Source organism: Sphaerodactylus townsendi, linkage group LG12, assembly GCF_021028975.2.
Source record: "Sphaerodactylus townsendi isolate TG3544 linkage group LG12, MPM_Stown_v2.3, whole genome shotgun sequence".
NCBI classification, from domain to species: Eukaryota; Metazoa; Chordata; class Lepidosauria; order Squamata; family Sphaerodactylidae; genus Sphaerodactylus; species Sphaerodactylus townsendi.
The window spans coordinates 35,029,641-35,053,416 of record NC_059436.1 but is presented as its reverse complement, the minus strand read 5'-3'; the positions used below and the strand labels follow the sequence as shown (position 1 = coordinate 35,053,416).

Sequence of the window (23,776 nt, the reverse complement as noted above, 5' to 3'; positions counted from 1 at the left end):
GTAGCAGGCTCACAGGCTACCCTAGTCATGATTAAAGCCTGCTTTCCATTTGATCCAGGACCTTTAACTACATCCTGAAGGAGCTTCCTAAAGTGCCAACCCATGTTCCAGTGTGCGTGCTGGGGAACTACCGGGACATGGGTGAGCACAGGGTCATCTTGCCAGATGACGTCCGGGAGTTCATTGATAACCTGAACAGGTGAGAGCAATAGCGGTGCAGCTGGTTCAACGGGCATTGGAGTCGTCACTGTCCGACTGTCTGACTCTGCTGAATTGCTGCCCCACCACTGTCTGAATATGGTGGAGCTCCTTTGGAATGCAAACATGTGGGAATGAGCACCAAGAGGTGGATCAAATGGTGCTGCTAATGGTGCTGCTAATGGTGGTGCTCTCCCATGGACACAAGGAGAGGGAGGAAAGCACTATTTTTAATGGAAGAGACCCACAGACTGCCACACAGTATCCTCATGCAAACCATAGGTGTCAAACTCGTGGCCCTCCAGATGTTGTGGACTACAGTTCCCATCGACCCCTGCCAGCATCATGCTGGCAGGGGATGATGGTCACTGTAGTTTATAACATCTGGAGGGCCACAAGTTTGACACCTGTGATGTAAACAAATTGGAGTGTTGCTTCATAGGTGTAGCAGTCAAAAATAAGACTCCCTTAAGTGCCTCGCTGATCCATAGTATGTATTTAATTGCTAGAGGAAAACCGTTCTGCGAACTAAATTTGGGTGGATTCCAACAGCCATTCCCACCCCCCTTCAGCATGCATTCATTTTTTGCACCTTTTATGTATCGTTCGCCTTCAGAGAACCCAGTTGCATTTGAGTCCCCAGGAGCAAGCCGTTATTCTGTCCAAGGAGCTCCCAGGCAGTCTGCTCAGCAGCTGCAAGCCAGTTTTTCCGTCAGGGTGGATATGTTAATTTGCCCCTTGGGAAACATAATAAGCCCCCTGGCAAGTTAAATTGTCAACCTTGCGGTAATCTTCAAGCAGTTGTCGTCAGCTGACTCAGTGTGCCTCGTTCCTTCTCCTCCCCCCATCTCATGTGCAATGTTCTTCTTTCCCCCATTTGGTGCTGGGCAGACCTCCTGGCTCTTCGTACTTTCACTATGCCGAGTCTTCCATGAGGAATAGTTTCGGCCTCAAATACCTACATAAGTTCTTCAACATCCCCTTCTTGCAGCTGCAGGTAAGAGTGCTCTAATATGTCTAAGTTGAGGGGATCTCATGATTCGAACCCTTGCTAAAATGACTTCTAACCTGCTCTTGCAGCGTTGGGGTGGATTCAGTGGGATAGTCTGGCGGGCCGTGTCTTGTGAGTGGTTTTATGCATGTTGCCATTTGCTGGAAGAGCCCCCCGGGCTGGCATGCAAAGGAAGAACTGAAGCACAGCAAATGAGTCCTTTAAAGACCCACACTGTCATTCATGGATGATAGATCTGTCACAATAGCCTCTGAGCATTAGTTGTTAAAAGACAACAGCGGGCAAAGGTCATTGCCGTGCTGGTGAGCTTCTTGGAGGTACTGGCCTGCCAAGGGAAAGGGGGTGCTGGTCTAAAAGTATCTTTGGTCTGATGAAAATCATCTTGACATTGACTGTTCTTCCCTGTGTGACAGTTGAATCAATACGAACTTGAGGCACGTAGGAAGCTGAATTCTATGCCTAGTGCCATGTCTCTTGCAGCATACACGCTTGGGGTTCCTGTGCCTACCTTGGCGAACCTTGACTGAGTCTGTTAGCACAACTAGATGTTGTGGCACCCGTATGTCTACTGTCATTTTAAGGCTGAGATTTTTTTTCTTTCAAAAACACTGCAGGGGCCTGATCCTGGAAGCCTACTGATGGTGCCTTGGCTGAGAATGCTTCGGGGGAGAGGGGAAGTAGGAGTTGCAGGCAGCAGCGGAGGGGGAGGGTAAAGCTTGCTGGGCTGTGAAGGAGCAACCAAGATTGGAGATAGGGGCATTTTTGTTGCCTAGTAAGCACCATCCCTCCCTCCTGCTGCTCTTGTGGCTTTTGCTTCTCACCCACCCCCCACCCCCATGCCATTTTCAAGCATTTTTAGCTCAAGTGCCATAAGGTGGGCTTTTTGGGTCACCCTTCCCCCGGGTACTTTTTAAAAAAGAAAATCCCAGCCTTAAAATGGTGGCATTCCCATAGTGGACACATGGACGCTATCGAGTTGAACCAATAGAAATAGATGCTGAAGAACAGGAAATTCTTCTGTTACCACCCTCCCTGCCCTTGTTTAGCAAAACCTGATGCAGCAGCCTTGTCTCAATGTGACCTTTGTGGTCCCTGAAGATGACTGGAGATGGAGATTTTTGCCATGGATGTTGCACCTTTGTGGTGGTTGGAATTGTGATTTCTCTGCCATCTTGACCGAGCCTGCCTTGGCTATGAAGAAGCAGCTGCAGTTCGGTTGAAATTGCATTGTTCAAACCTGAGGGGCATCGAGTGCCACTGCAGGCTGTGCCGAGTGGCTGTTCTTTTTGTCCCTGTTCAGATGCCGGTGCATTTGAATGATGACTGCAAACACAATGATGCTGCAAACACAACGCGGAGCAGCTGGCCGAGCAGAAGCTATAAAAAGCTGGCACACTCCCACGCGAGGAGACGTGTCTGCCATATTGGGTCAGGACAACGGTTTCTGTGCTTCAGCATTCTGTCTGCCAACAGCGGCCAGGCGGATGCCTCGGAGTACTTCTCAAAGGCATCAGGCGCTGATATGCTGCTGCTTTTGACGTTGCCTGGCATGTGACAGTCAGAAGGGTGCAGTCTGAACACAGAAGCTGCACGTGGAGTTGCTAGAGTTGAAGGCAACTCAAAACATTTTGATCTGATAGCCAGTGTAGTGTAGCAGAGGGCAGCAGACTTCGACTGGGACAGAGATCTGCAACCTGTGGCTCTCCAGATGTTCATGGACTACAAATCCCATCAGCCCCTGTCCGCATGGCAAATTGGCTGATGGGATTTGTAGTCCATGAACATCTGGAGAGCCGCAGGTTGCAGACCCCTGGACTGGGAGGTTCTGAATTCAAGTCGCTCCTCAGATGTCTTGGCTCAGTCAGTGTATGTCTGTGTCTGCTTGTCTTCTTTTCACAGTTGCTTGTATGGATAAAATAGCACGAGAAGAAATTCCCAGGTTCACTCTTGCACTTCTCATTATTTTCAGGGATTTTAGCTGCCTAGGAAGGTGGGCTGCATAGATTATGGACCTGCATTAGGAAAGGCTGTTCTCACAAACTGTTGCTGTCCAGGCTTGGAAGATGAATCTTTTACTTGCATCTCCTTTTCTTTGAACTAGGAAGGTGTGATGTACTAGGGCTGTGCATCCAGACTGAGCTGAACTGAAAATAAACCTGGGAAAATCATGCTTCTGCTTCTTTCTGGCCAAAACAATGGCGGTAATTTAAGGGAGCTGAAAAGCAGATTCCGAAAAATGGTGATTTTGGTATTTTTTTGGGCTACTTCTAAACTGCCCCTCTGTCTCCCTTCGCTCACCTCCAAAGTCCACAGGGGCTCCGAGGTAGCAAACAGCAGAGAACTGGACTCTGGCTTGACTGAGCTGAGTCCAACATTCAGCTCTGCCCCGTAGACTTTGGTGGCAGTGAAGATGCAGAGCCGAAATGTTGGGCTTGGCTGAGCTGAGTACAGCATTCAACTCAGCATCTTGGAATTTGTCTGGGTGTGGGAGTTTGGCTTTTGGGACTTTTTTGAAAAATTCCGTGTCTTTTAAACTTGAACCACTCCCCCCCCCCCCAAATAAAAAAACGGGGCACACCCCTGTGATCTACTTGTTTTTTTTTTAATCTGTGTCTCTAATTCTGTATAATAAACTGCACCCTTGACCAACATGTCTGAGAAACATATGTGCGTTATAGATGTTATATTTGCTTTTCTAAGACTCTGAAAGACTTTCTTCTCCAAAGAGGCCTGGGAGCTAGAGTTCACCAGCAGAATATTTACCACCCTTGACAAACGAAAGCTGCCTGGATTCTTTTGGTCAAGACATGACAGTTAAAGTGGGATGAAATATTTGTGGTATAGATATTTCTTTTGATTTTTGTTAGGTACATTTCGCAGAACTAAGGATTTCCTTGGCATACATTAGGGCTAGAAACCTGCCTCCTTCTTTAAAAAGAAAACAGGCTCTCTTGGTTTTCTTTAGGATTCTGTGTACTCTTATCATAAAAAAATATGTTGGAGCTTCTATTTCTGTTCTGTGACCTTTCATAATTTTATGGCAATTTTGAAATGCCTGTTTGCAACTGCTGGGAACTCTACTCAGAAATGTTGAGATTTCATCAGGCATTGGTCATGCTACTCCTAAGGGCTAGAAGCTTGCCTTTAAAAAAAATGAAGGCCAAGATCTTCAGGAAGCTGGACTCTGCACCCATTCCTGTTTTTATTGTCCCCCTAGAATTTTGTTGTGCATACACACAGCCTTGGTTTCTGTTGAACTTGCTTATTGTGTTACGTTTGGATGTTGCTGTTCTAAAAGGTGATTGTAACAGTTTTTTTGTTGCACGGTCTTGTCTTCATGTTATGCTCATTCATGTTCCATTGCCTAGTGTTCGCAGTTTTAAACTGCACATCAGCACCCACAACAAAGGAGGAAGATGGGAGGCAGTATTTATACAGCCAGGAGCTTCAGCTTTGCTTCCATGCAGACTGATTCAAATTCCATCAGAATGCTCTTGTTGAGAACAGCCGCTAGGCATGATTAAGTGAGAGAACAATGTTGCGCAGAAGCATGCAGAAATGTGCTTCGGATAAGATCCTTGTTCATGGAACAGTGTGTCAGGGTCTGTTACTCCAGCCATCAACAAGACTCAGGAAGATTTCAAGAGCTTTGTTGGAATTGCGTCACCCCAGGTTCAGGAAGCCGAAACTGAGGGGTTTGTCTCCCTGATTCCTGGTGTACACTTTAGAGTTTAGTTCAACCCCTGATGTCCCCCCACCCTCGCATTCCCATAATATCAGCATGTGAAAGGACAGTGAGAATAACAGCATTGTTTGGTACAGACAGTTTACTCCTCCAAGAATGCAGATAAGGAGAAACGGTTAAACTTTATTGAACTAGGTAAGGCAAGCAAAAGAGGGAGGCCCCAGTAGCCTTGAGCGATGGTAATGGCTGGCCCATCTGCAGCTGGGCTGTGAATGGTGCAGGCTTGACACAGTGCCACAAGCAAACCTTTAGGTTGAGAATGTTGCTGCTTGCACTCTGTGCCCTGACCACAGCCTTGACACCTCCACTTTTGAACTTCAATGCTCATAGGCAGTGCTAGACAGTCTCGAAAGCCCTATTGTGAGGTGGAGTTGGAGGTAGGGTGAGGTTTTAGAGATCTTCATAGCTGAATAAGCCATGCACCTGAATAAGTTATGCACTGAATAAAAATGATGCATTCAGCATCATTTTTATATACCAGGAAAGGGTGTGTGCATGTTAAAGCTAGAACACTGTGAATCTTGTGTGCTGTAACCAAGATCCAGAGAACACTGGAGGTAGTACCATAAGCCAGACTTTATTTTTAAAACTAATTGGTTGCAGTCTGTGCTTGAAATGCATAATTTTTAAAAGAGAGGACGTGCATCAAACTGATTGACAGATGCGTCAAAAGATCTGCCAAATCCAGTCATGGTTTGTTAATGATAAAATTGTGGTCACCAGGAAGAACTTCCTTTGTTCCTATCTTCAAAAGGCACTGATTTTTCACATGTAATAAGTATAAACATTGGATGAGACTTCTTTCTATTTTGAGCAGCAGACATAGCGTGATGCTAAATGGCCTACTGCCTTTGAAACTGAGGGGAGCTACAAAAGCAGTTTGTGATCTGGTATGGGAAGAGTAGAGTCAGATATTCAGAGGTGGGGAGAAGAATTCCCAAACCCTTTATATGAACCTAAGTTGGTTGAGGACTTTATTTGGATAGCTATAACTGAATCAAAAGCCCCAGTTCAGATCGAATTGGAGAGTGAAGTTCTGTTCCCATTTTATTTGCTGAGCTGCCTATCACTTTTATCTTGGCCTTCCAAGAAGCTCAGGGTGGCATGCATGGTTCCCCTCTCTTCCGGTTCATTCAGATCACAGTTCCGCTGCCAAGGAGTGTAAGACCAGCCAAGGTACTTCAGGGTCACGGTTAAGTCCGAATTTGAAACTAGGTCTTCCCAGTCCTGGTCAGACTAGTCCAGGGGTAGGGAACCTGCGGCTCTCCAGATGTTCAGGAACTACAATTCCCATCAGCCTCTGTCAGCATGGCCAATTGGCCATGCTGGTAGGGGCTGATGGGAATTGTAGTTCCTGAACATCTGGAGAGCCGCAGGTTCCCTACCCCTGGACTAGTCAAATACTCTGACCATCACCCCCTGCTGACTGCTGTTGCCCAAAGGCAAGGTAATGCCACTGCTCCCTTGAGGTTCTGTCTCGCACAACCTCTTCTGTTAGCCATGTACGTCTCTCTGTTTCGCTTGGCTCCCTTCCCCTCGGCTGAGGCTGCTATTTAATTCATGGCCCTCCACTGGGAGCAGCGATATCCTTGTGCCGACACTGGATCTGGCTATGTTCAGGTGACCCCTTTGAGAGATCTGTTACATGGGTGACCTGTCCTGATCCAAACTGCTCTTGTCTCCATCTCCCTCTTCTTCAGCGAGAGACGCTGCTGCGACAACTGGAGACCAATCAACTTGATATTGACGCGACGCTGGAGGAGCTCTCTGTCCAGCAGGAGACGGAAGACCAGAACTACGAAATGTACGTGTGTTGAGTTCTCCTGGCTGGCCTTCCTCCTCTATTATTTGTTGATAGGGTGGCATGGTTTGAAGCCCATGGTAGCAGATTTCTGCAGTATGGTTTTCTATCCTGTCCCTCTTCTTCTCTGCCCCAGGCAAAATAATATGGTTTAGAAGTGGCAGCGTTAGCAGCAAGGAAACGCGTGGCATTTAAAGAAGGGAGCTATGCCAGAGAAGCTGGTTGACCTCCACAACAGGGTTTCTCAGCATTTGGAGGGTGCCTTTGTGGGGAATGCCACAAGAGAAGTCAGTCAGTAGATGCTCAGCTCTTAGTTTCTTCTCTCTCTTTTCTTTTGGGAGTGGGCTAGTGAGAATAGGAACTTATATGGAAGCATAACACTGCCAGCCAGTCGTGTTGCATTCTCAAAGGACTAGACAGTGAAGATATCTTCTTTAAGCCATTTATGTACTGTATGGAGGGTTGTTTGTTTGTTTGTTTCATTTTTAAACCGCCCTCCCCCGAAGGGCTCAGGGCGGTGTTTGGGGGTGGCTGACCTGCTTTGGAGAATTCTACCTTTATTCCCTCCCATCACCTGCCGTGCCACTTGGGGCCTTATCTAAACTCAGACTCATTTCAGTTTGTTCAACCCTGAAGTGCTGTGGCACCTCTCAAGCAATCGTGAGGGTTGCATTTCGGCAAGAGTGCTGAGTAACCCATTCGGGATCCTCAGCCTGCTCTTGTTCCTCTTCCACACAATGCTTGTACAGCTGTTTCTGTCTGCAGCGTGACTCTGCTTGGATCATTCTTTAAAAGTGCTGCAGGGTTTTCGGTCTGGCTCTTGGGTGTTGGTGGGACAGGTGAAGTGCAGATGAGTGTTTGTCATTCAGGTGTTAGTTGCCATCTCATTTAAGCAATGCACTTTAGACTGTTTCCTCGTACAAGTAGAGATTTCACATTTCAGGAAATTTTGATGTCATGGGAGAAAACCTATTTTTTCCATAAGAAAAAAAAATACAAGGGAAGAAGTAAATGCAACATTTACTTGCTTATCAAGGCAAAATTTGGTTTACTACTTTAACAGAAAATGCATCATTTATAATTCAGCATATAAAATTGTACCGTTTTGCATGCAAATGAAATATAATTCCAAGCAGGTCTACTAAGCAATAGGTCCTATTTTATTTAGTGAGGCTTGCTTCCCTTGGGACTGGGGTAGACTGCAGGAAAGTTAACTGTCTGTAAACTCCATTTAAAAAAATTCCTGGGACAGATTGTAAAGAATCTTGTCTTGGCCATTCAGTGAGATTTGTCTCTAAGCTCCCTCTAGTGGCATTGGGACAGCTGCACACGTCTTAAAGAGGTACTGTAGGAAAAGAGAATGTAACTGTAATGCAGGCTAGCAAACCGCCACTCATTCGCCTATCCCTTGCAATGACTGAGAATCATCCTCCAGGTTTTCAGGCATGGAAGCATTCCAAAAGGGTGTTTGCATCTTCCTTTTGGGTAATAACCAAGAAAGATGCATTTGGTCAGACAAGGTAATAAAAAGTTCCATAGAACAAGTGTAGCTAGTGGGTTAAAGTAAGAGTTCTGGCTCTTTCTTATAGACTTCCCTGAATCTGTTCTCCCCCTGCTCCTGACAGCTTCCTTGAGATGATGGAGGCTCGCAGCCGAGGGCATGCTTCCCCCCTGGCAGCCGATGGGCAGAGCCCTTCCTCGGGGTCCCAGTCGCCAGTAGTTCCACCAGGCAACACCTCGGGGAGTTCGAGCCCGAGCACCCCGCAGCCGCCGCTTCCACTCCCTCAGCAGAGCCCAGCCATCCCAGCTGCTCCCCTAGAATCCCTTACACCCCAGGTGCCAGTGCTTCTGCCAGAGACCCAGCTACCCGCAGCAACAGCAGCCCCCGTCCCTCCTGCTGCACCCCCGCCACAGAAGCGCAGCATCATCGCTCGACTTTTTGGGACATCTGCTCCTGAAGTGACCCCACCTCCGCCAGGTAAGGACAGCAGGTACCAGAGTTTCTTTCCTCCTTGTATGTTGTAGTTTGTATGGTGGTGACTCCACCTATTTATTTCTTTTGACATTTACTTCCCACCCGTCCCCAGGCTTAGATCCCCAGGCTTAGTGCATGCTGAGCGCCATTGAGTCACTTCTGGCTCGTGGTGATCCTATGAATCAGTGTCCTCAAAATGTCCTGTTGTTAACAGAATGACTTAACACAGTAGAAAAACTCACACTCTGAATTAAACCAAGCAACAAGGAAATTGACAAACTATATTCAGGTCTTGGGATGATCCTAGTTATTGTAAGCCAAGGGCTTTTCCCCTCTAGCCACACCCCACCTTTTTACCTACAAACAACAGGGAGGTCCCGTCTCTATATAAAGCATGCCCAGTTCTATGACCTTAGTGTCTTCCTTTTTTTTTGAGCAACAACATAGTAGGTTGAAAAGTGACTGTATTCTGCTAGGACCAACCCACCTGCTATTGGCTGAGTAGGAATTATGTCAGTGTAGGAGTGGATCTCCACATGAAGATTCTGTGGGTCTCCATGCCTATGTAACAGTGCTTTGTACAAAATAGTCACATTTGAATTTTTCATCCTGGACTTGAATTGAACTCCAGATGTTGCGTTCAGAGACTCAGGTGGCTTTTGTTGCCAGACCTTCCCTTGAGCCGCAGCACCATCATTTAATGCATTGGAGGGGAAAGGTCCAACTGGCTACTCTGGCTTCTCCCATTCATATACACCCGTGGTGGCGAACCTTTGGCACTCCAGATGTTATGGACTACAATTCCCATCAGCCCTTCCAGCGTGGCCAATTGGCCATGCTGGCAGGGGCTGATGGGAATTGTAGTCCATAACATCTGGAGTGCCAAAGGTTCGCCACCACTGATATACACAATATATTACCTGCGATTTAGCTGAAGGACAGAGATGAGGAAGGGGAGGGTGCACTTGGAGTCCCAAAAATGTGAATTAGTCTAATAGGATAATCTAAGTCAGGGGTCTGCAACCTGTGGCTGTTCAGATGTTCATGGCCAATTGGCCATGCTGGCAGGGGCTGATGCAATTTGTAGTCCATGAACATCTGGAGAGCCAAAGGTTGCAGACCCCTGATCTAAGTGCACCTTAGGGCACCTTAGACAGTGCACCTTAGACAGGATAATCTAAGTGCACCTGTCCTTTCTTTGGGTAGCTTCTGGATAAGTGTGCCTGGGCTAGGAGATCTGGAGAGGGCTGTCTGTGTTTCCTTTAAATACCAAAGCCTATATCGTGCCTTTGCATGGTTGATATGTCACCTGATTCTGCTTCTTCTGGGCATGTCAAAAGACGAGGGAAGTGGGGCCCTGCCTGAAAAAGCTGGGAATCTACCTCAACCACTCTTAGGGATGTTGAGATGTCAACAGCCGTTGCTTCCCTACTTTCAGTTGTATCATAAGGACTAGAAACTTTAAAAAAAAGATTTGCAAGAGGCTAACACAGGGATCTGCAACCTGTGTTAGCCTGCAACCATGAACATCTGGAGAGCTACAGGTTGCAGACCCCTGGGCTAACATCTATTTAGTTTCCACACTCTGTGTGGCTACAAAGCTGCTGTGCGCGCACAGCCCTGAAGGACCTGCTGTGGGCCTGAGAGTATGCAGACACAACGCTCCAGGCTCAACGTGCGAGTGGAAGAGGGGCTGTCTTCTGCAGTCAGAGTTTTTCTCCGCTTGACACTAAAGCCCATGTGGGAAAATGGTTAAAATGCCATGCTAGGACTGTGGAAGCCTGGGTTTATTATTATTTATTTATTTAGAAGGTTCATATGCTACCTCTCTCAAGCCTGCTTAGATCCCAACTCAGCCATAAAGCTCACTGGGGGGGACCTTGGCCTGGTGACACTGTATTGATCTAACTTACCTTAAAGAGACAAGCACGTTGCCTGAGTTCCTTGGAGAAAGAGCACCATAACTGTCACGGGAAAGGGAGTGCCTCTTTTGTCCCTGCTCCAGATCCTGCAGCTGCCGCTCCTGTTCCCGAAGTTCCTTTGAAAGTGCAGAGCGTGGAGGACTTTGTCCCTGAAGAAAGCCTGGACCGCAGCTTCCTGGATGACCCCACCCCACAGAAAGACAAGGGGAAGCTTCAATCTAAGCTGCGCACTGATAGCGATAGGTGAGGAGGTGCAGAGTTAAAGTTTGTTCTCCAGATCTTCAGTTGCATGATTGAGGGCAGGAGCAGGTGGGGCTTCTGTAGTGTTCGCTGCTGGCTCATGGGACCCTCGTGCCTCCTTGCTCCTTACAAGGCAGCCTGATCTTCAGGAAAGTTGCATGATGATAATTGGAAACTCTCCTCTGCTTTTCGGAGAGGGAGTGGTCCACTTCACAACTCTGTGCATGCCTATTCGACTTCCCACCAAGCTAGAATATAATTGGACAACTCTGTTGTGACTTATCAAGTGGTAAAACAATCAGGTGAGACAACCCCTTCCTTTCTGCCCCAGACAAGGCCCTGGTAGGCTGCCATGTGCTGCTGGTCAATTTTGTTTGGAGTGGATGTTCTTGAGTTGTGCAGATACCCATTATTTGATGTACTGATACCCTTAGAGAGCCATCATTGTGTAGTGGTTAAGAGCAGGTGCACTCTAATCTGGAGAACCAGGTTTGATTCCCCTCTCTGCCACTTGAACTGTGGAGGCTTATCTGGTGAACCAGATTAACTTGTGCACTCCAACACATGCCAGTTGGGGACCTTGGGCTAGTCACAGTTTTTTGGAGCTCTCTCAGCCCCATCCACCTCACAGGGTGTTTGTTGGGGGGTGGGGGAGGGAAAGGAGATTGTAAGCCCCTTTGAGTCTCCTTCAGGAGAGAAAGGTGGGGTATAAATCCAAACTCTTCTTCTTTTGGGAGGCATGAAACAGTCTTGTCAGACTGAATTCCTATACCCCCTTGCCTGCCAGGCTGGATGTTCTGGAGAGGTCTTGCACTCTTTCCCTGTCCGTCTCCCCCCCCCCCCCCCCCCATTCTTCAGAATTGAGATGGATTGTTACAAGAGTTGGGGGCTTTTTAATGGTAGAACTTTAACCAGGCACCTGAATAGTTTTAAGTGCTAGACTTAACTTAACCATTTAGTGGTTGGTTGTATCTCATCTGTAACTTCATGACTTGTACTTTTCATGTTGGTTTTTACACATCATGTTTTTGTGCTTTTTATTGTTCTTTTTATTGTGGATGGCTTTTATGATAAGCAGCTTCAAACTGAGAGGCAGAGAGTTTGTTGGACATCAATGTGTAAAATACTAATTTGATCAAATACTTCAAGGTTCAAGTGGTTCCCTCCTCACTTGAACTCCTTTCTCAGACCTGACTTGCGCATTTTGAAAAATCACAAGGACGAAACTTCCTCAGATTGCATCAATTCAGGCAGTGATGTATATATATCTATCTCACATCAATAATTCCCTTCACATGCATAAACTAGTGCACTGAGGAGCTGCCTAGTCTCCCTGGTGTGCTAGTCTTCTAAATGCAGGGTGTTGTTTTTTTTTAATGTTTGGGAATGTTCCACCATGTCCCTACTTGCAGCATGGTTTGCTCCAAGAGGGCCTATATTGTGTAATGTTCCTGGGGACACAGTTCTGTCTTTGAAAATAGTAGTAGAGTTAAAGTATGTTTTCAATAAATGTGGCCAAAGGATGGAACCGTGAACCTCAGATTTCTTCACCCCTCCCTTTGCAGATCTTTTTGGACAGTAGCCCTGCTTGTATCCGACCAGAGCAGTCTCTTCTCTTGATGTTGGAGGCAAGACAGCTGCCAAGTTCCCATCCTCTGTGGCATAATCAGGCACTAGAGCTATTCCATTACAAACTTGAACCTGGGGGTGAAGGGCAGGAGTGCAAGCTTGTTCCGAGAAGAGTTCTGCACCGTTGCTCGCGCTTGGCGTAGCAAGAGACATGAATTCCCATGACACGCTAGGGCCGCTTATTGTTACAGGGTATGTCCAGAACGGTCCTCCTTCCCCAGCTCTTTTCCTGGTTGCACACCTGTGCCAGAAAATGATGCTAACCCATTTTATGAACCAGTTTGGAGGGCTCTCAGATGTTCTTGCCTACTTAGTTGAGCATGCTGTGGGCCGCTGAGTGTTAATTTTGCCTGATCAGATCTTGTTGGTTGCTGCGCTGGTTCTCCCCTCCCCCGTTTCACTGCCTTGCTTTTCCAAGCAGAAGCTAGAGAGGGAAGCAGTGAGCCTTGTCATCCATTTGCCATGGATGCTGGCCCAGTTTGTGAACCAGCATGCTGCTAAACAGACCTTTTTGAGCTTATTTTTGCAACCACAAAAGCCAAGAGTTACCTTTTGTATCAAGCCAAAAGGAGCTGAGCTCTTTAGCGTGCTGAGTTCTGCCTTAGGTGTAGAATGATCGCAGATGGTGGCAATGACACACGGCCTATGCAGCAGCCGTTTTCATGATCTCTTCTGGAGATCCCAGGGGTTCCTCGAAGTATAACAGCTTCTTGATGACATCAGTAATGACAGGTGAGTTTCCCTGGAAAAGAACTCGGGTCACAGCTACTTGATCTGTCCATGCAGTGTGCAGCCACAGGGGAACAATGGATGTGTTCGCTGGGATGCTCACTCAAACCAGTTGTGACATTCACAGGCCAGGTTAACCCTTAAGAACATAAGAAAGAGCCTGCTGGATCAGACCAGAGTCCATCTAGTCCAGCACTCTGCTACTCGCAGTGGCCCACCAGGTGCCTTTGGGAGCTCACATGCAGGATGTGAAAGCAATGGCCTGCTGCTGCTGCTGCTGCTGCTCCCGAGCACCTGGTCTGCTAAGGCACTTGCAATCTCAGATCAAGGAGGATCAAGATTGGTAGCCATTGTTACCAGTGCTCTATTTGGCTCTATTCATAGCTGTATTTGGACATCTGGCCAAACTACAGTTTTGCGCTAGCCGTAGTTCAGAACCCAGGCCATGCTTTGAGCTTCTGTAGCCGGCAGCCCAAAGTTTGAAGCTGTTCATTCCCGTTTGTTTCCCACTCTCTTGGATGAATTCATTCATGCTGGTGCTGCACGAAGTGGGGGTGATGACTGTAATTATGGCTTGTTCATTCCAGTGTCGTGCCGAGCTCTCATTGGCACAAAGTGCCTTTTGCAAAGCAGCTTCAAACCACATTTCCAGATTCGCCAGCCAATGGCAGACCACGATTTGCCAGCTCAGGCAGCATGCTAAACCTCCAACTAAGCTTCCTTAGCCACGGCGTGACAGGTTAGGTGATGTGGAAAATCTCTCTGGTAGAGAGAGGCTTTGAAAGCCGCTGCCCTAGGTCATAATAAAACCATCGCTTTTCACTTTGCGGCTCAGGTTGGGTATGTTCAGTCATGCTTTTTACATCCTTCACATTTCGTACAGTGACAGGGATGCCCCTGGAGGGAACCCATTGGTAGCTGGCTTCCAAGATGACCTGGATTTAGATGATCACATGCCCAGCAAACCCTTGCCAGCAGTAGAGATGGTACCAAGCACAAATGTTGCCCTGTCAAGTGACGAGGACGAAGAGGAGGAAGAACACTCCAAATTCACCATCATGGCTGATGAAGACATTAGCTGTGAACAAGAGACAAAACGGTATGAGGTAGCCAAGGTCTGTGATTTAGGGGGATAAAGGGGGGTGGGTACTGAGCTTTGGACTCCTGTGGGTTTGTCCCTTCCTTTGGGATAGAGTCCAGGGGTCTGCAACCTGTGGCTCTCCAGATGTTCATGGACTACAATTCCCATCAGCCCCTGCCAGCATGGCCAATTGCTATGCTGGCAGGGATTTGTAGTCCATGAACATCTAGAGAGCTGCAGGTTGCAGACCCTGGGGATAGACAGTTAGGGCCAGTGTGAGTTTGATTGTGGCAGACCAGTTGATCCTCAGTCTGTTATGCCAAGAATGCTACTGCTTCCATACATTTTCTCTTCATGGCTGACGTTCCCATTCCTGTTGTGACATTTCATTTTGAGTGTGTTGATCTAGTTCAGTAACTCTCTGAGTCAAGTTGTGTCCTTGGCAGAACAGTGGTGAAGTTTTTGCCAAATCGTGCCACTGCAGGGGTGGAATGCTTGCAGGAAAGCCTTTTCTTTCTGTGTAATGTTGAAATCTTTCATGGCCAGAATCACTAGGTACTAGGACGTTGTGGGTTTTCCAGGTTAAGAACAGAAGAAAGGTTCTTATACAATAGGTTGTATGGCCATGTTCCGGTAGTAGTTTCTCTTGAGATTTCGCCTGCATCTTCAGAGGATCTGGTGGCCGTAAAGCAAGTGGAGCATATATACCTGTGAAATACCCAGGATGGGAGAAAGAACCATTTACAGTTGTTAAAAGTGCATCTTTAAAACTTTTAACAATTGCAAATGGTTCTTTCTCCCACCCCGAGTATTTCACAGATGCAGGCTAAACGTCAGGAGAAAATTCCACTGGAACATGGCCACACAACCTGGGAAACCCACAACATCCTAGTCTTACGTTTGTTGTATGTTTCTCTCCACATGTTGTTAGATCTTCCAAAAAGCCCTTGAAACCCTCAAAGCCAGGACCTTCTACCAAAGCAGTAGACCTGAAGACTCCCACTGGCTTTCCTGCTCAGCTTGGGACAGAGCAAAATGATAGCACCAAGGTTCCTTCTGCTGCAGTTGCCCCGGAGGCTGCCTCCTCTGCATCAGCCGCCCCATCCCATCCTCAGAAGGCAGCTGCCCCCACCAAGCCCTCTGGTTTGAAACCGAAGGGGGACAAACGAGAGGAGTCGGACAGCGATCCAGAGGGACCAATAGCTACCCAGATGCTCTCCTTCGTCATGGACGATCCGGATTTTGAAAGCGAGGAGTCCGACAGCCAGAAGAATAGAGTGGTAAGTCCAGCAAATCTCACATTGGATGATTGCGCATGAGATGGACAGACGCATTTGGTATCTAACGTTTAAATTACAGGATTCCGCCATTTTTGAAAACTTCAGATGGGTGTGATTCTGATTTTGCTAGGGTGAGCACACTAAAACTCAGGCTTCAGCCATTAACAGTCTTACTCAGCCACCCTCTGGGTGTTTCTCTGGCACTATTGACACGTTTTCCAACATACCCACAAGGGCAACTTAAACAGAAACCTTGATTGCTCCACCAGTGGATTTGTTCATACTGTGTCTGTAGTTGACACAATACGCCACTTTCTTTATCCCCTTTTTTGTGGGGTGGAGAAGGGAGAACCATTGTAGTGCCCTTGGAACGGGGTCCTCCTAACTCAGTGATGGCAAACCTTTTCGAGACCGAGTGCCCAAATTGCAACCCCAAACCTACTTATTTATCACAAAGTCCCAACATGGCAATTTAACCTGAATACTGAGGTTTTAGTTTAGAAAAAAAGGTTGGCTCTGATATGTGCGTTACTGAGGAGTAAGCTTGGTGCAGTTGGTGGCTTTGCTTTGAAGCAAGCCCCATTGCCATCAACCGAGCTTACTCCCAGGTAAAGGATCGCGCTTAAGTTCTTCTCATGAAAATCAGTGGGGTTTAACAGCACTTAATGGGGTTACCTACACTGCTTCCCCAAAACTAGGTCTTAGGTTTAATGCTAATAATCAAGCCCAGCAGCCCAGGCCAGCCTAGATGGGGGGGCAGTTCCCCCCCACATGATGAACTCTGTTTGCGCGTGCCCACAGAGAGGGCTCTGAGTGCCACCTCTGGCACCCGTGCCATAGGTTCGCCACCACTGTCCTAACTTAATGTAATCACTCTTTCCTGACAAGTGGGTAATTATTGAAATGGCATATTTGAGCTGCCTTCAATATCAGTTTCTTTAGGCTCTGCAGATTGACAGTCCCTTTGCTGCAAGCAGCTGTGCTTTTGGGATATGTGACTTTCCTGTAAGAATAGAACTGAGCTAGTCTTTTGGTCTCTGTCATATATCCCACTGTTGTATCCTGACCCTGTTTTCTGGTGCAGTAAATGCAAAGCGTGGACATTTCTTGCTGGCTACAAACCCAGTTGGAGTCCACTGCCTGAAAATATTAACTGCAGTACTTCTGTGCAAGTTTTCAAAGGGAACTCCTGAGTCATGAGAGCACTAAAATTGGGCTTTGGATGTGGGGAAGCTGATGCCAGGTTGGCAGAAAGCAAACCTTTTGGGGCAGGGCTCACCCTGCTGTTCAGCGATGCTACGTTTCCTGCCTTAGCCGAGTATCTGGCTTTGTTTCCTTGAGCACCGGCCCATCTTTTCTGTTTCTTCTGTTTGTGCCTTTTGGAACTGGCGAGGCAACCCATCTCTCCGTGGAGCCAAGGCGGTGCTTCCTCGTCAAGACGATGAACAGCAGGGACAGCCAAGAAGTGCTGCATTGCAGAGTGTCGGCAAGATGCCTCTTGGCAGCAAAGGCTCTTCCCTTGTGCAGAATGAGTTGGCGGAGCTGTGAAGCAGTGGGAGCTTCCTTTCCAAAAGGAAGGAGGAGGAGGAGGAGAGAGAAGGCATCCCAGGGTGTGGAAAGTGGGCCCTTGCTGAGGAGGAGGCGGGTTGGCCAGTTGAATGTTCTGCTGAGAAATGTAACCATCTCTGGAGATTGCCAAACGGTGGGCAGTTCTTCCTGTTAGTCATTGTGGAGAACTGGTTTCTACCAGATGCAATTCCCTTTCTAGCCCTGGCAAAATGGCTTAGGAAGAACGATGCTGAAAGCGACTGAGACTTGAATGTAGACCTCAGAATGTAGTTGTGAGTGGCTGTTTTGAAAAGACGATGCCTGAGGTTATTCCAAAGCAGTGAATCTCCTGCGTGTCACTTTGTACCCTCGTGACTGCACAGTCCAGTCTGTGTCTGCACAGAAACAGTCTATATCTGTCCTTCCTTGTCTCTGTGGCCGCAACGTGTCCAGATATCACATCCTTCCTTCATGCCCCATGAAAACTACAGTCTGAATAATAAGAAGGGGAATAAACTTAAGCATTGTAGACAATAGAGTATCCAGAACTCAGAATGTATGGGTGGTTAGGAAAACTTGTGTGGTTTTAGCAGAATCATCACAGCCCCAGCTCTTCAGTGTAGCACAGGGTCCTGATGTCTCTGGCATGTTTCTTTCCAGGGCGAGTTCCCCGTGCGAGAAGATTTCTCTGACATCTCTGATGAAGACGCTGCTTCGAAACCCCCACAGCCATCAAAGCCAGTGATCCACTCCTTCAAGCCGAAGAACGATTCAGATCTCTTTGGCCTGGGCTTGGATGAACCAGGCCCCAAGGAAAGCAGTGAGGAAGGTGAGTAGAGACGGGCCTCGCCACTGCTCCTTCTGAGCAGATCTGTTGCCCAGAAGTGCCTTTGTAAGTGAGGCTGGGCCAAGTATTGCTTAAACTGCAGAGGGGGCCAGCTTTGGGGCTCTTCCTCCAGCTAGATCCTCAGTGATTCCTTGACAATGCTTGCCTTTTTGTCTGGCTTAGTCTTTCTTTTAACCCCCGGTTTGGTCCCAAGGTGAAGGAAGTTCAATTTAATAAAAACAGACCATCTTTGTTGATGCTCCTTTTGGTTTCCATCACCGAATATCTGCTGCTCAATTGGGGCTTGCAAAAATACTGCAGCAGATATTGAGAGCATCCCATTCTACCTCCAGCTGGGCATGCTGGTGCTTCTTTACAAAGAATCTCTACCCCTCCCCTTTTGGTCCACAGCAATAAAATTCCAGCTGTTACGATAATGATGTTGGTAGCCATTAGTTCCTTTTTTATAGGCAGTAATTCCTGCTGCAGTGAGAGAATGCAGAGTAGCGATAGCAACAGACTAGAATGTTGGCGGCTTGACTGGAGATTGTGCTCCCCCCCCCCCCGCCCCGGGGTCACTGGATAAGGGGACATCCTGGCCTTTCCTAAGATGTTGCTCACATTGCGGTAGCATGTCGTGTGGGCTCTGCAGTTGTTGCTTGCAAATGCCCTAACAGGCTGTTCTCCCCTTCCCCAGATAAGGAGAAGCAATCCTCCAAAGAGAAAAAGAAGAAAAAGAAGAAGAGCAACAAAGAGGTATCTCATTCCATGTGGTGCTGTGGATGCATTTGAGGAATCCTTTGTTCTTTATCCTTGGCAGAAGGGCCGTGGAGTGTTAAGAGGCAGAAGAGGCGTGGAGTCTGTGCACAAACCCTGCGCAAAATGAGGATACTTGGATTATGCTAGTACAGTGATGGCGAACCTTTTTGAGACCGAGTGGCCAAATTGCAACCTAAACCCCACATTTATCACAAAGTGCCAACCCTGAGGTTTTAGTTTAGAAAAAAACGGTTGGCTCCCTCTTCCTCTGCCCCACCCGCTCAAGCGGGGACCAGCCTGCTCTAGCCTCCAGCAAGTCCCGCGCGCACCGCTCTGTGCCTCTCTAGCATCTCTGCCTCCTTTGCGCCCCCCCCCCCCTCGGGCAGCAGCCACCCAGAGCACAGGCACCAGGCCCGCCAGCCGAGTCCTCCCTTCTCACCCCGGTGCGCACACATTGTGCTCAGTGGCCCAGACCAGCCTAGATGTGTGTGTGTGTGTGTGTGGGGGGGGTGATTTTCCACTACCCACATGACGAACTCTGTGTGCGCATGCCCACAGAGAGGGCTCCAAGTGCCACCTCTGGCACCCGTGCCATAGGTTCGCCATCACTGTGCTAGTACATTTTAGTAGCTTTATCAAAGACCCACACTCTTCCCTGAAAGGTACTCAAGGCTGTTCATAGGAGGCTTATCCCTTTTATACCCACAAGAGTCCTGAGATTGTGGGTACGAACACGACATGTGGGTGCAGTCACCAAGGATTCTGTAGATCTCGTAGCCAGAGCACCTCCCAGAAAGAGGGCGTTGGACTGATGTATGGATAGAGAGGCAGGCAGTCTGTCCGATTTGCGGCTACCACGTCAAAAGCTAAACCCAGGATCTTGGATCTTGGAAATGAACCAGCAGTGAGTGCTGCTGTTGTGTAACTGGAGTGATCAAGGCGGTTGCTGCATTTGGAGTACCCTGTTGTTACTGAGTTAATCTTCCAGGGCAGCCACTGTCTACAGTATTCTGCACTATTCCAGTTTGCAGGCTACTGAAGCAAGGATCAGTGGACCTAAGTTAGCAAGGTCCAGAAAGGGAAATACTTTTGAATGAGATGTAGGTGATAGAAGGCATTTCTGGCATTCACGGCTAATTTGTTTTTCAAAGGAAGAGGCTGGCCCAGAAGATCTGGATCATGTAGGGTCAGCTAGTCTCTGTCCTGCCGAGGTCAGTCAGTCCTCTGGTGAACATTTGCCTTCCTGACCAACACCACATCCATCTGGTTTGGATTCAGTGTCATCTTTCAACTTAATAAGAGTCACTTTGCTTCTACTTTCGTTTCTGCCTTTCTCTTTGGGGGTCCAGGCAGATTACAAAATTTTTTAAAAATATTTGAAATATTTGCTTTAAACAAAACACAAAGAACTGTCTGAGACACGACTGATCCATGATTCAGAAAGTGGGTTGAAAAGGTAGAAGACAGTGCAATACAATAAGCCAGTGGTTCTCAACCTGTGGGTCGAACGACCCTTTCACAGGGGTCACCTAAGACTCTCTGCATCAGTGTTCTCCATCTGTAAAATGGATAAATGTTAGGGTTGGGGGTCACCACAACATGAGGAACTGTATTAAGGGTTGCGGCATTAAGAAGGTTGAGACCCACTGCAATAAACATCTCAATAGACTACAATCTTATCAATATACGTTATTTTTTGTTTGTTTGTTTGTTAGATTTATAGGCCGCCTCACCCCCAAAAGGCTCGAGGCGGCTCACAATATAGCTGTTCTCAGTGACAGCAAATAAGTACAAAAATATAACCCCGTTAAAACCTGATAGCAGCAATTACTTTAAATAAGTACAAATTAAAACAACAAGAGTTGTTAAAAACAGGCGCCCGATCTAAAGGCCAGAGAGGGAGGGGAAAAGGCAGGGCCCGAGATGGAATCAGGCCCAGGCAAGATGGAAAAACAGGCAGCCTCAGTGGGGGGCAGTAGAACTGCGGCCAGCCCCCACAAAAGCCCGGTGGAATAGCTCTGTCTTACAGGCCCTGCGGAACTCACCAAGGTCCCGCAGGGCCCGGACAGCTGGAGGTAGAGCATTCCACCAGGCAGGGGCCAGAGCCGTGAAGGCCCTGGCCTGGGTCAAGGCCAGCCGCATCGTCGCAGGGCCAGGGGTCTCCAGCAATTCTGCCACCGAATGCAGCAGCCTAATTCTCAGTGTGGCCCCATCTGTGGATAATTAAGTCCTGAGACTGGAGCAATGAGCAGAAATATTTTTCCATAATCGTGAGATAAGCCTGAAACCTTAAAATAAAAAAATAAGATTATTTGGGGGGCGGGGTTAAGAATAATAGAAGCAGCACTAGTCGTTTGAAGGAATTAATTCCCTCAGATGCCAGCCACAGATGCAGGCAAAACATCAGGAGAAAATGCTACTGGAACACAGCCATAAAACCTGGAAAACCCACAACACAGTAGTGATTTCAGCCATGAAAGCCTTCGACGATACATCTTCTGTTTATCTGTGCTGCCGCGCGCTGCTATTTTTACTGTCTGTGAAATATGTGAACACCATTACTTTCTGGCCCTTTGGGATCTCTAACCTCTCCAGGCATTTGCTCAGGCTTCAGCCTATAGGATGAATTCTCTCTCCTGCTTTTTCCCTCGTGCAGGAAGAAGAGAAGTCAGCCGCAAAGAAGAGCAAACACAAGAAGGTCAAGGAGAAAGAGAAGGAGGAGGGCAAGGAGGAGAAGAAGAAGAAGAAGAAGCGGAGTAGGGAGAAGGACAGTGGCATCGACGAACTGGAGGCCTTTCTGGGGAGTGGGGCAGGTGCCTCCAAGCTTCGCGGGGGTGGAGACTATGAGGAACTGTAGCCCTGTCCTGCTGAGCCCGTGTTCTGCAGGTGCTCCTCATGGTAGGCTGCCAGAGGGGCAGATGAGTGAGGCAGTGGCCCTTTCTGCCACAAAGACTGCTGGAAATGCAGAAGGCTGGCAGGACCAAGAGAGGCTTTCTGCCTGGGCAGAGGAATGGTGGCGAAGTTCAGCCCTGGAGGTACTTGGGAAGGGGACAGGCCAAGCAATGGCTCGTTGGCCACCCAGGGCTCCTGAGTCCCTGCTTTGCGGCCTCCTTCCTGAGATACCCCTGGGTCAGGCTTGGCCTGGGGAGGAGCGGAGGGGGCACCCGCCTCACCCCAACCTCTCCACTGCAGGATTGGAACGGACAGTTGCTGAGTGCCGCTGTCACCCTGTGGAAGAAACTACGTCTGATTATGGATTTGTGCTATTTTTTTACCAGAGAAGCAGTTATTGACTGGCTCAACTGAGAGCTCGCAGGAGTGATGCGGTTGAGCTTCTGAAACCTGCAGGGCTTTGGCAAGAGGGGGGAGGCAAGGGGAGGGGAGGGGAGGGTCGTTCACGTTGCACTGCAGCCCAGTTACCCTCTCCTGCTGCTTCAGGGGTCCAAAGGACCCCACTGATTTCGACAGCTCCCGGTGTTCCAAACACTTCTTGTGAGCAGCTGTGCACTTTGAAAAGGAACGGCCGAGTTGCCTGTTAAAAACTTAAGAGAAAGCCCTGTCCCCCTCCCGCCGCCACCCCTTGCCTTCCTTCAGTATTGTATTTTACATATCTTGGAAACCAGCCCAGGAAAGTACCTCTCAGGGACTGTCTTCAGTGCAGAAGTGTAGTTAACAGAAATCCAGAGGGTTGCTGGAAAGATTTCCTTTTCATAATGGAAGCTGTTTGAAAATAGCCCCTTTGGCTGTCTTAGCAAAGAGCTGGGGAGGAGAGTTCGGTGGCTATTCTTGTTCTCGGCTCTGTGGCGCTGAGCCTTGGATCAGGTGGCATATTGTCCCCTCTCGCCAGAGCAAAGGGCACCTCGTCGTGTGATTTTGGGAAGTGGTTTTGAAGTCTGGCTCCCTGAACCAGTGCATGTTTTTGACCGGCACCTGATACCAGTTTGCCTATCTGTCTTGCCTTTCCGTGTTCCAGTGTGTGGCTCCTGCGACCTTCCGCACACCTCCTTTGTGTTGCGGTGCTCCGCCCCCTCTGCCCAACTTACCCTCCCAAACCATGTTCCAAGGAAAACTGGTTCTCAGTGTGTCAGCCTTCCATTGCCTTGTTGTGTGCTGATTGGATTTTGTTTTTAACATTCCGCCCCCGCCCCCCGCCCCGCCCCCCTGCCCCGCCCCCAGCTGTTCCCTCTGAACTACCTGCAGAAGAATCAGGGTGATTTTCAAGATGAGTTGATTCCCCAGCTGCTGCTTTGGATCCAGTCTCCCCCTCAGAGATTTATTGCCCTTTGAGAAACACACTTGTGATCGGTTTGCATATCAGTCCAGCTGCCACGAGTCTTAACTGCATGAACTGCTCATCTCAGGAATGTTCTCTCACCGATTCATCCTTGGTCTTTCGGGACAGGAGGCACCTGTTCTGGCGGGGAGGAGGGGAAGGAGAGGCTGTGCATGGGAATATCTTGAACCATCATCAATCCCTGGGAGCAGAAGCCTGCAGGGTCCCTTGAAGCAGTTTCCGCAAGCCTTTTCTCTAGAAACTCACACCTGAGCCTGACTGAGTTCCATGTGAGTGTCTTGGTCTTGTTCCTTTATTTGTTTCTTTGTTTTGGGGGGGAAAAACCAATGGTGCACTCCATTCCAAATCTATAAAGCTCTCAGTTATACAACTGTGTGTGTGGTTTGTGCATTTGAATTAGAGGGGCCCCCTTTCCCAGCTTTGTCTTGTTTTTAAAGTGGTCCCATCCTTCTGGGCTAGCTATTTATTTTTTATTTATTTATTAAATTTATAGGCCGCCTCATCCCCGAAGGGCTCGAGGCGGCTCACAACATGACTGTTTCCAGAATAGTAAATCAATATAACATAAAATCTAACTCATTAAAATTCAGCAGCAATTAAAACAAATACAAATTAAACAACAAGGTTGTGTAAAAACACACACACAGGCGCCCGGTCTAAAGGCCAAAAGAGAAGGGAGGAGAAGGCAGGGCCCAGGATGGAATCAAGGCCCTACCAAGATTGGAAAGGCAGCTTAG

The 23,776-nt window shown here is 48.1% G+C and overlaps 1 protein-coding gene across 5 annotated transcripts in view; it reads left to right on the top strand.

Annotated features, from left to right (window-relative positions):
• Positions 1-23,406, top strand: part of RABL6 (RAB, member RAS oncogene family like 6) — a 40,802-nt gene extending 17,396 nt beyond the window's left edge. For 3 of the 5 annotated variants that reach the window (XM_048512441.1, XM_048512439.1, XM_048512438.1), the window contains 11 exons: positions 59-199; positions 1,090-1,195; positions 6,656-6,759; positions 8,382-8,734; positions 10,737-10,896; positions 14,135-14,350; positions 15,264-15,612; positions 17,821-17,989; positions 18,684-18,742; positions 19,897-19,956; positions 21,402-23,406. In XM_048512441.1, coding sequence (XP_048368398.1) covers positions 59-199; positions 1,090-1,195; positions 6,656-6,759; positions 8,382-8,734; positions 10,737-10,896; positions 14,135-14,350; positions 15,264-15,612; positions 17,821-17,989; positions 18,684-18,742; positions 19,897-19,956; positions 21,402-21,602 — 1,918 coding nt within the window. In that variant the 3' untranslated portion in view covers positions 21,603-23,406. The remainder of the gene's footprint in view (positions 1-58; positions 200-1,089; positions 1,196-6,655; positions 6,760-8,381; positions 8,735-10,736; positions 10,897-14,134; positions 14,351-15,263; positions 15,613-17,820; positions 17,990-18,683; positions 18,743-19,896; positions 19,957-21,401) is intronic. The other 2 variants (XM_048512440.1, XM_048512442.1) reach the window with 1 other exon arrangement.
• Positions 23,407-23,776: the final 370 nt, after the last annotated feature.